The following is an 11,267-nucleotide window of genomic DNA, read 5'->3' on the forward strand; positions in this document are numbered from 1 at the left end:
CCCTTCCCATCCCATCCTGAGCAGCCTCCATGGGCTGCATTCTCTGCTTCAAGGAGGAAAATACTCTGCTTCAGTGTCAGGGCTTTCAGAAGCAGCTGCTGCTGGGATGCTCCTGGCTCTTGCAGCTCCTGAGGCATTGATGTCTGCTTTAGCTCTGTGGCAGTTTGGAAATGATACCCACAAGCCTTGTGCTGGCCTCTCCCCTCAAGCTGGTCTGTTTTGTCACTTGATCTGAAACAAAAACATACAGGGTTTTTTTTTTTTTGTCTGATAGTTTTGCATCCCCTTAGGACTCAGAGCTGCACCTCAAACCTCTGACCCACATGAAATTTGATCACATGCCCTCGGATGACCGATTTCATTCATGCTAGCTCACTGATGTTTTCCAGCTTGTGCACAGGAAATCTCACCCATGACAAGGTGTAATTTCATGGTAGCTCATCAGGGAACTGAATATCTTTTAAGGGGCCTGGTGGATTTGGCAGACAGTGGGGTTTCTGTGCACATGGAGCCCCGCTCTGCCTGCTGTGTCCCTGTGTTCCCATAGTGATTCCCACATGCTGTTTTTACAGATTCTCACTCATCAGAAGCACCTGCAGAGGGTGAGGAGATCTTCTGCTGAGCATGGACTGTTCCAGTGGTGGCATTGGCACCGTGGACATCTCCCTGCCTGTGACACAGCACACAGGTGGTGCCTGCGCTGGACGAGCATCTGGAGGTTTTAAATAAAAAAAAAAGTTCTGAAGTTCTGCTAAGTGGTGGATAAGGGCCTCTCTCCTGTGGTTTTAGGTGAATTCTCCCTGCAGAGGCTGTGCCTGCACGGCACACAGGACCATCTCCCTGTGCAAACCTGGGGTCAAATGGATTGGGATAGATGTTGTCTGTCTCTTCTTACTGCTAAAGGATGAGAGAACATAGCCTTAAGGGGTCTGTGCCTTCAAATTCCCCTTTTCTGGGGAAAAGAACCAAAACCAAGCGTTTAGCAAAAGATTAGGACTCTACAAATGGTGCGTACACACTGGCATATATGGATATACTGTATATGTACATATATGTATCTATGTATCCACTGGGATATGCTTACAGTCCCTACTGCCAAGGTCCACCCGTGGGGATGGATGATACCTGAGGACTTTCAGGGAGTGTGTAGATATTAAATATCTTGCCCTTACTGCTCCGGCTGTAACACAGTGACCTGCACACCCCTTTTGTGCTCATGGGGTAGGGGATGTTTGGTTTCAGAAGGGTACATTACACCAGGAAGCAGTAACAGCATTCAGAAGCAACAACTCAGAGGATAAAAATTAAAATTTAAAATCATTCAGAGGAATAAAATGTCAAACTGTTTCTAGAGTCAAGCAGAACATTATTGGGTAGATTTAAAATGGCACAGAAAAGAGAATTTTGGTAGGCTGATAAGGCAATCCCAGGGAGCCAGAACAGACTGTTCAAATGGAAATAACACAATCTCTTTGAGCTCCAGCTCACTCCCTCCCATCCCCAAAGTAAAGATTATGTTTTTGCCAGAGCTCTCCAGTTGCATTTGACATCCCCATACAAGGCTAATGACTGAGTTGGGGGGGGTGGCTAAAAATCTGCTTTTCGGGATCTTTGTTCTGTTCTTTGTGTTTTTCTTAGCCTGCTTTTTGTGCTGCTGTTGGGCTTCTGTTTGTCTGGATTTTCTCACTTGCCCTGCTGGTTTCTGAGACAGAGTGAGAGCAGCAGTGTCTGAGCAGGTCAGTGAGACAGGGCGAGCTCCAAGGAGGTGGCTCCTGTCCCTGTGGCTGTGCAATACCGGGCACTTAGGAACCATTTCTGGGGAGAAAAAGGTTCTGATGGACAAACCCCCTGTGGGACAGGTCCAGAGGCCAGTGTGGTGTGTCCCCATGGCCTCTGGGGTGGAGTGTCTGTGCAGAACAGGAAGGTCCAAGGGCAGCTCTTGCTGTGCCAGCTGTGGGGTGTCTGTAGAGTTGTGGAGTACAGGCATGTGTTCAGTGGGGGAGGAGAAATGCAACAAGACATACTTTTCTCAAAAATCACCTTTCTTCCAAACCCTGTCAGGAGAATTACCCAAGTGGATTTGTAAATGGTTACCAGCTTCAAAATAGGTCAAGGTTTTGCTCAAGAGTTTGAAGCTGTCAGGTACATTTCCTTTCCTACCAGTTTTTTTTTTTTTCTTTGAAATAACAAATAATTTCTCTCCTTGTACTATTGTTTGCTTTCAGTTTGCTCTCAGGCTTGTCATGAGCTGGTGACCCGCAGCAATTTTCAGAGTTAGTGCTGATGAGTATCAGCAGCATTGATGGTGAGGTGGATGCTTGGGCTGGGCTGTCTTGGTGCAGGAACCCTGCTTGCTTTGGAAGCTCTCTACACTATTAAAACTCAAAAGAAAAAGAGAAAAAAAAATAGAAAGGAAAAAGGGTTGAGATTTATTTTCATTTTGTTTTTTTTTTTAATATTATTTGGTGCTTGTTCTTAATTGCAAGCAGGGCTTGCAAAAATATTTATCTTTCATTTTATCTGAAAGAGTTTTTTTAAAAGTTTACTTGGTTTTATTTTTTTATTTCTTTTTACTTTTGCTTTTGTTTGGGGAATAGTTTGAGGGTTTTTTTCTCTTTCCCCCCCCTTTATTTTTTTTTTTTTTTTGTTTGTTTATTTGTTTTGTTTTCTTACCAAAAGATTGGTAAACCAAATGTTCTCATGTCCCTGTTTCCTACAAACCATGGGGTTGGGCAGTGCTGCTTTGCAGCTCATTCCATGCCCAAAGTCACTCAATTTTCAGCTGAGAGCTTTCTCCAAGGCAAAGCATCTTCAGGCCAAAAAAGTCTGGAAAAAGACACAATGACTTCAGACAAGGCTTCTCCTGTCAGTTAGTTTTCACGTTTAAACATTTTGGTTAGGTTGTCTCATTCCCTTTGGAGGCAAAGGAAAAAGCAAAGCATGGAGTGCCTTGCAGCGATGTGAGGCTCTAGTTGCTCTCAAGTTGCTCTCCAGGACCCGAGGGGTGCTGAAGGAGGCACGTGCTGGTGGTGTGGAGTTGCCTTTTTCATAAGAAAACCACCAACTTCAGAAAGAAACTTCTGCCCTGCTGTTCATACATCTGCAAACATGAATGGGCTGAGATGAAATTTCTGGAAACCAAAGCAGTGCATGGCTCATGTGCTGTTGTGTGAGCAGAGATCAGGGCACTGGTACCTCTGAGTTCCCTCAGTCTGGAACAGCCTTTGCCACTATGAACTTTTCAGTTTATCCCACTGTCTTCTCCCCAGTCCCAGCACATGCTATATTCCCAGCACAGCAATGTCCCATGGCTCTGAGAAGGGCACCAAAAGGCAGATGAGTGACCCAGGGCAGCTGGGTTGAGTCTGCCTGGCTTCACCATCTCTCCTGACCTGTGCAAATCAAAAAGAGCATTCAGTGCCTGAAGTGCAAATACTGTTGGCTAAGTGATCTCCCAAGGTCCCTGTGGTTCCTTGACAGAAACCACAGGTGTGAGTCAGAAATACACTGACCACAAATCCTGTGTACCAAGCTGTTTGTGTCTTAAATTCTGGTGGACAGACCCTTGTCCCTGGAGGATGTCTGTTACTGTATGATTCACTTTTTTGGAATGAAGCCTCTCCTCCCACACTGCTTCCTCCTTCTTTTACCTTTAGGAAGGTAAGGGCTTGTTTTTATCTCTTTAGCCTTTTATTTTTCTCATCTCAGGTTTTCTTTGGAAAGCCTTGGCATAGGTTCCCAGAGTCAGATTGCTGCTCTGATCCCTGAAGGTTGTCTAGCATTGCCTGCTAGAGTATTGTCCCAGCTTGACAGCACCAAAACCTTTCTTCTTCCTGGCCTTAAAATTGCATTTGCTCCAGTTCCATGCCTGGCATCCATCCTGCAGTTGTTGAAAGCATGTTATTTCTTCAGCCCAGCCTGCTGCCAGTCCCTCAATCCATTTGGAGCACCCAAACCACCCTGTTTTGCATGGGGTTCCTGGGACTCAGAGTAGGTTCAAAAACATCTCTTTGAAGCCTGTGTTGTTGTTGGAGAAGAGGGTCCTGCAAGGGCTCTTGGAGCTGTTTGTGCTGGTGTTTCTTGGAGGGCAGAAATCAGATTTGGTTTTCTTGGGCTTTTCTTGGCCTGGTCTTTGCCACTGCCCAACAGGAGGGGTTTCAGTGTCCAGGGAAAGTGAGAGTGTGGGCTCAGACAGGTGCAGGAGTGGCCAGTATTAGCTGGGGGTGCCAGAATACCCAGCAGCAGAGAGTAGCTGTAGCAAAGGGTGGGAGACTCGATGGGGCTGTGTGGGCTTGGCCTTAGATTCTTTTCAATGAAGTGATCATCTCAAAACATAACTTGATGTCAGTTTGATGCCATAAAGCACTTTAAATGGAACTGGTCTTGCCCCCTTTAATTATGGTTATTTGGAGACAATCAGTTTTTGCCATTGCATCCCCCTCTGTATCCCCAGCAAAATCACAGCTTCAAGTAGGCGTGTTCCTGGTTTGGTTTGGCTTTTCCCCCAGAGGGGAGGAAGGGCCAAGCTTTTTGTATTATTTTTAGACCAAAGTGGGTGTGAATCTGTCTAATGTACAGTCCCACTGCAGATAGGTTGAGAAGACAAGAGAACTGGCTTCTGTTGGCTCAGGTACATCCCCTAGGAGAGCCCATGTCACCTTCACCATCACCTTCCTCAGGGCAGGTAGGGAAGCAGCCTCCCCAGTGGTTTTCCCTCCATCTCCTTTTCCTTGGAGAAACTCAGAGTGAAGGAGATGTGAGGGCATGCATCCAAATAAGTGAGGCCCTTTCCACGCACCAAGGTGTTTACTGTCCACTGCTCACCTCCCAGTGCCCTCCCTGGGACAGGAGCTGCCATCCCCACTGAGGGTGGACTCTTCCAGGTGTGGCAGCACAGTAACGCCATCAGCTTGTGTGGATTTGCATCCAGAGAGTCCAATCACTTTGCACCTTTCCTTGAGTCACTAGGAGACATCACAGCTGTTGCTGAAACACCCAGTTCCAGTCCTTCCACATGCCACCTAGTCAGAAGAGGTTCTTCAGGTGCCAAATCCCAAGGAAGCTGTCTAGGATATCTGTGGCATGGAGCAAGGGAGGACTGGGCAGGGGACACAGGAGAGTATCTGCTAAAATCCCACAAAACATTCCTTGTTAACCAGAACTCTGGAAATTATTGTGCCTGCTGGCCAGGTTTGGGAATTTATCATGATTTAGGGCACCCCTTTAAATAAAAAACCTCCCCTGCTGCTCATAATTCTTGCCTCATTTGTCAGAAGGGGCAGCAATCCACAATTCTTCATTGGTGATACAGCTAATTTTTAAATATAGGCGAGCTGAACTGGCCAAACCTCCTACACCTTGTGCTCTTCAGTCATGAGAAGTGTAACACCAGCTCCATTCACACCTGCATTTCCAGGGCTCTGTGCCCTTTCCTTCCACATGCATTTCACTGACACTGATGCTTTGCCCAAGTATAGTTCAGCTTCCATTGCTAGGGGGGAGGGGGGAACAGGATAACACTCACTGCTCTGCATACAGCTATGAGCTTTGTATGTATTTAAGCTGTCTATAGGTATCCATCCTTTCCATGCTGTAAAGTGATGCTACTATTTTCTTTATCGATATTAAACACTGTCTCAAGAAAAAAATGAAATAAAATTCTATGTCCGGTTCAGTTCGCCTATGGTTAAAGTTTAGCCTGGTGTTTATTTTGTACTAATATGGAATGCACTTGAGTAATTCCCAGAACACTGAGGTGTATTGTAATAACCTGATATACCTCTGTTTTTGGTTTGTTTCTTATTAAAAAAAAAGGAAAAAAAAAAAAGCTTTGCCTTTTCATGTGGAACCCATAAAGAAAAAAAGTTGGGAAAAAAGGATTTTTAAAGAAGAGGCTAAAACCTAATTGCTGTATGTTAATTTGTAATTATGTAAAAAGTGAGCAGGTTGCTGACTGTAAAATTCTTCAATTTTTCTGTAACTTGCCAGAATCCACAAGGTTTTGTAACAAGCTTTTATTTATCTTCCTTTTTAGTTATCAGTATCAACCTCTTGTAAAGTCATTCTTCCTCTAAATAAATTTGATTTTAAGTCTGAGTTTTCTGCCTGATTTATTCCCACACCTCTGGTATTTTTGCCGATGACTTTTTTGCACCAAGGCTGAATGAAGAGCCCGAACCTCAACCTGTAATCAAATGTTTGCATTGCCTTTGTCCTCCCCATTCCAGTTTGAACCCACTGGACTCTTTAACTTATTTTCCTCCCTTTCCAAGATTTGCATTTTACTGAAGGCCAGATGGCCCTGTGATATTCCTTGGGTTTTCCTTCCCCCTCCCCACACACAGGGCTTTTCATCCTTGTACAAGAAGGGGAAGTGGCACAGAGTTCCTGTAAGCCCCTAACACAGCTCAGTGTCTTTAATAAATCCTAGACACAGAGGGTTTTGGTTCTTTTGGCTTAGAGAACCAGAGGTGCTGCATCTCGTCACAGGACAGGGTCTACCACGCTTTGTGGTTTAGGTGTTCCCTTGTCTTCTGCAAGAAGAGACCCATCAGAAATGCTGTACCCAGCCTCCAGGTCTCCCCTGGGGAGGTGCTGTAAGGAAGAAAACTCTTCCCTGTGAGGGTGGTGAGGCACTGGAACAGGTTGCCCAGAGAAGCTGTGGATGCCCCATCCCTGGAAGTGTTTAAGGCCAGGTCAGACATAGCTTGGAGCAACCTGGTCTAGTGGAAAATTCCTCGCCTGTGGCAGGGGTGGTGGAAAAAGGGTAAGTTCCCTTCCAACCCAAACTATTCTGTGATTCCATGATAAGGTACATGGTGTTCCCAGTGCCTGCAGGCATCAGTCCAGGCAGGAGAGGGTGCCAGAAGTACAGAGCCATGATGATGAGGAGTCATGGAGGACCTCAATGGGGTTTCCCCACAACCATTTTCTGCTGAATCAGAGAAGTGATCACTGCTGGCCCTGTCCTGCCAGTCCTGCACAGGACTCCAGCATTCTCTCCTCAGGCAGGAGAAGCAGGAGACCTGCACCCTTCACCCCCATGTATTGATTTTGAGGAAGAATTGTTTCATTTCCATTTGTTACTCCACTTGTCTTCAGAGGTATGATTGGGAAGGAGAAAATACTGCTTGAGGAGAATCAGAAATGTATTCATAGAATCAAAATAACCTGAGTTGGAAGGGACCCACAAAGAGCATCGAGTTTGATTGGGAAGGAGAAAGGACTGCTTGAGGAGACTCAGAACTGTATTCATAGAATCAGGGTAACCTGACTTGGAAGGGACCCACAAAAAGCTCCTGACCAGGCACAAGACAGCCCCAAGTATCAGGTATTGATCAAAGCTCTGGGCTGCCGGCTGCTTGGGGTGTTGTGCTGTTCCTCAGCAGGCGTCAGGGAACACCAGCCCCCGTTAGGCAGCAGTGCACTCCCTGCCTGGTATTTTCCCCTCCTCTCAGCTGTGTTGCACATGCTGTTCTGAAAGCCTGAGTCAGGTCAGTGTACATGAACCTACACCCTGTCACGCAGCACTTGCTCCAAGACAGGCAACCCCTGGGTGTGAGACAGGAGATGAAAGGGTTCGTTTATCTCCAGTCTTGGTTTTATTTGCATTCCCAGGCGTCCCAGCTCACCTATTTACCGAAGTTGAATAAAAGCCTTCGCCCAAACTGTCGGCTCCTGGGTATGGCTTTTAAAAAGCACATTTTCTTGTGGCCCCTCTTGGCTCTGCAGCCTGGATGTCTGACAAAAGCACCCCTTGGGGCACCCCCAGCCTTTGCATTGCTGCAGTAAAACAACAGCTGCTGCAGCTGCTGGGAATGGGAGATGCTGCTCTGATAGAACAGGCATTGGTCACGGGAGATGGGACAGCACGTTTACTCATCACAAACCATATGGAGAAAATCAAATCCTTTCTGAATCAATCTCCTGCCAGGGAAAGGCTGGGATGCAGAGCTAACCAGGCACCCTGAGTTTCTCTGGTCCTGCACAGTGCACTCCAAACCCCCTTGTTTCCACTGGCCAGGGAGAAGTCAATACAAATTGCCTTTGGCAGAGGAGGAAGCAAAGGGCCCTGCTGCTCCAGGACACCTACATATATTAATTTGACTGTCCTTAACCAGCTTTCCACAGTTTCATATGCTCAAATTTTCCATGCTCTGAGCCATTACAGCTAAGACAATGAAATGGATATTCTCTCCAGACCACAGGGATTAATCAATTTAGATGGTCCCAAGAAAGAGTGATGGGTTTCTGAGCATCCCAGCTTTCTTGCCCAGCCTTTCCTTGGCAGCCAAAGTTAGAGCAAAATATCTGTGTGGCTTTGTTGGATGTGGTTGGATTTTCACTGGCACATTGATTAAAAGGGATCATACAGGATCCAGAATGAGATGAGCCTCTAAAAGGAGCATTGATAGGCACAGGAAAATCTCATTGGAAATTTGGTTTAGTGACACCCTAAACATTTGCATTATCTGCATTTCCCCTTCCCTGCCCTTGCTGGGTTCAGTTCTGGCACTGCCTTCAGGGAGAGAAACTGGAGGTCTGGGAGGACACAGGTGCAAGCTGGGCTGCGGCTTGCAGACAGGCCACTCATTCATGGAGGGTTTATTAAGAGAAGGAAAGGCAAAACCCTAATTAGGGCAGTGAGTGAGTGAGATGCCTTGTGATCAGATACAAGGTGAATGGTAAAGTAATGACTTACCTTTGCCATTGAAGGCACCTGGGGCTTGTTAATTTGCTACAGGAATGTTAAATATGGTAAATGTCTTGATTTTTAGGAGGTTGAAACATGTAAAAATTAAGTAGAAAATAATATTTGACATTAGCAATTGATATGAGCACCCCCAGCTCTCTCAGGGATGGGCAGACAGTGGGTATCTTTTATGTCTCCCCTAAAGCTGCCTTCACACCTCTTGAATCTCCCCCAAACCAGGCTTTGCTCTCCTGCCTGTGTTCCAAGGATGCCCAAGGGTGCAGGTTCAGGATGGGCTCCCCCAGCCCCACTCTCCCTGCACTCTGGAGCTCCTCTGTCTGTCAGTACAGAGGACACTTGTTTCCAGCCCCTTTATGGCCCATCCCTTGCACAGATGCAGCTCAGCTGACAATTCCCAATCCCCCCTGCCCTCTCACCACAGCCTGGCGTCTCTCCCTCCGGCGTCTCCAGATGCTCTTTCTTTCCCCTCTCCTTTCACCAAAGGGCTGCTTCTCACCAGCCACATCTTCCCAGTGAGCCTAATTAGACAGGAGCCTAATTAGAGCCGAGCAGGAGGGGTGAGTCATTAGCAGAAGCCTGTGGGAAGGCCGGGAGCAGCCGTGATCCCGGCGGGGCGGCAGCGTGGGCAGAGGGGCCGGAGGCAGCGGGAGCTCTGCTGGGTGCTGGGAAGCAGCCATGGGGAAGCAGCTCCTGTTTGTGTGTGCGTGTGTAATTCCTCCAGACATGACCCAGAAATGGAGGGAAGGCTGTTTACCCTCCTCCCTGCACCTGCCAGGGAGCTGAGCCGGCCCCAGTGCTGCTGGGTTGGCCCCAGGGCAAGGGGATGGCCGTCCATCCCACCCAGTCAGGGAAGGTAGAAACCAAAAGGGCTTTTCCTGGTGGCCCTTAGGCTTATTTCTCCTTGTTTGGTTTCTACTCATCCCTTTTAAGAACCAGCTATGCCCCACGATGGAGTGCAGCCAGCATCCTGGCGCTGGCTGCCTGCTGGGGCTGTGGAGAGAAGGAGCCTTGCTACAATAGAAAACAAGAGTGATGGCAGCAGAAAAAGGCGGAATTAAAGTGTTTGCTTGGGATAAACCCACAGGACTGGGGATAGGTATGATGCCAGGAGTGAGAGACAGGTCTTTCTGTCTGTCATTAAATCACATTCTGGCTGTAAGTGCTTCTTCACAAGCACAAGTTGTGGCACCCTGGCCTGGTCATGACTGTGCTCCCCAGCCTCTGCAGGGAAAGGAGAGCTTCCCAGGAGAGACAGAACTGAAAACCCACAAATTACTTGATTCCTGAGCTCTGTAGTCCTCAGAGACTGTCAGGAAGAATGAAAGGACAGGTTGAGTAGCCAGGATCACTCTTCTTGAACCCTTCCTCCAAATTCCTTTGGTGGGGGACACACAAACACTGAGGGGGCCCTGTCTGTGAGCCACAGCCCTCAGGGGTGCAGCCTGGGCTGGGGACAGGGAAGTGAGATGTCCAGGCACTGACAGCATGAAAGCCAGGCTTTTTCCACCTAATTGGATCTGTTATTCAGCTGAGAAACACTGAATGGATTGGGTGGGCTCCGAGCTTGCAATTCCAGTGAGGAAGTTGGGACGTTGTGGCAAAGTAGGTCACAGTGCTGCAAACCAGGGTGATGGCTCTGCACAACAGTCCGGGACGTTAAATAAGGAGGTGGTGAAATGCAAAGAAAAGGGAGACTGTGAGGAAGGAAGAATAAATGAGCTCAGCCTTGGCTATTCATTCCCTCCGGGACTGCCTGCTGCTGGCTCCCACCTTGGGGCCCCAGCACTGCTGCCTGTGCCTGGAGGGCACAGGGATCCTGCTCTGCACTGGAGCAAGGGGGACTGGGCCCTGTTTAAACTCCCAGTTGGTTGTGGGGAGCTGCAGGCAAGGGTTTCTCCTGCTCTTGCAAGCTTAACTCAAACACTGCAGCATTTCCATGCATGGCATTTCGTGAGCCTGGACCATCCTGAGAGATTAAAACCTGTTTGATTTACCCCAAGGGAAAGGGTGCATGGGGAAACAGGAAACCAATTCCACGTGGGATATATTGCAAGGAGAATGTGCAATGCTGGGGCATTGAGTAATGTGCAGGAGATGACAAGCCACGGACACGAGGAGTTAATGCTCTGTATTGACATGGATGAATTTGAAAACATGTTGGATAGCTGGAAAAAAGTGCTCCTCTTCTCCAATTATGTGTTTAAATACCAGAGTCGGCCTCTGGATGGATGTGGGGCTCCCTCAGACACCAGAGCTATTAAATCACCAGCTACTCTGCTTTTAATTGACTCTCATGACAAAGGGAGTGGGCTCACATGATAATTCCCTGCAGGGCTTCATTGCAAAGCAGTATTATTTCAAGGGCAGCTGGGGTCAGGCTGGGAAAATGCATATTTAAAACCCAGTAAGGCCCTATGAGTTTCATTTAAAGAAGACACAGGAGTATCAGCCTTTTGCATCCAGGGACATCCAGCATGCTCAGGCCCTGGGGGAGGAGCTCTGGTCATGCCAGCTGCCTGCCTGGTTCCACCTGCAAGCATCTCCCTGCCCTCTC

At 47.7% G+C, this 11,267-nt stretch overlaps 1 protein-coding gene across 1 annotated transcript in view; it reads left to right on the top strand.

Annotated features, from left to right (window-relative positions):
- The window catches only part of AKAP13 (A-kinase anchoring protein 13), a 72,379-nt gene extending 66,283 nt beyond the window's left edge, over positions 1 to 6,096 (top strand). Inside the window, exon 32 of the mRNA XM_031061129.1 lies at positions 573 to 6,096. Within this exon, the coding sequence (XP_030916989.1) occupies positions 573 to 622 (50 nt within the window). The 3' untranslated portion in view covers positions 623 to 6,096. The remainder of the gene's footprint in view (positions 1 to 572) is intronic.
- The last annotated feature ends 5,171 nt before the right edge of the window (positions 6,097 to 11,267 follow it).

The sequence above is a fragment of the Geospiza fortis genome, unplaced genomic scaffold, assembly GCF_000277835.1.
Source record: "Geospiza fortis unplaced genomic scaffold, GeoFor_1.0 scaffold330, whole genome shotgun sequence".
Taxonomy (NCBI): domain Eukaryota; kingdom Metazoa; phylum Chordata; class Aves; order Passeriformes; family Thraupidae; genus Geospiza; species Geospiza fortis.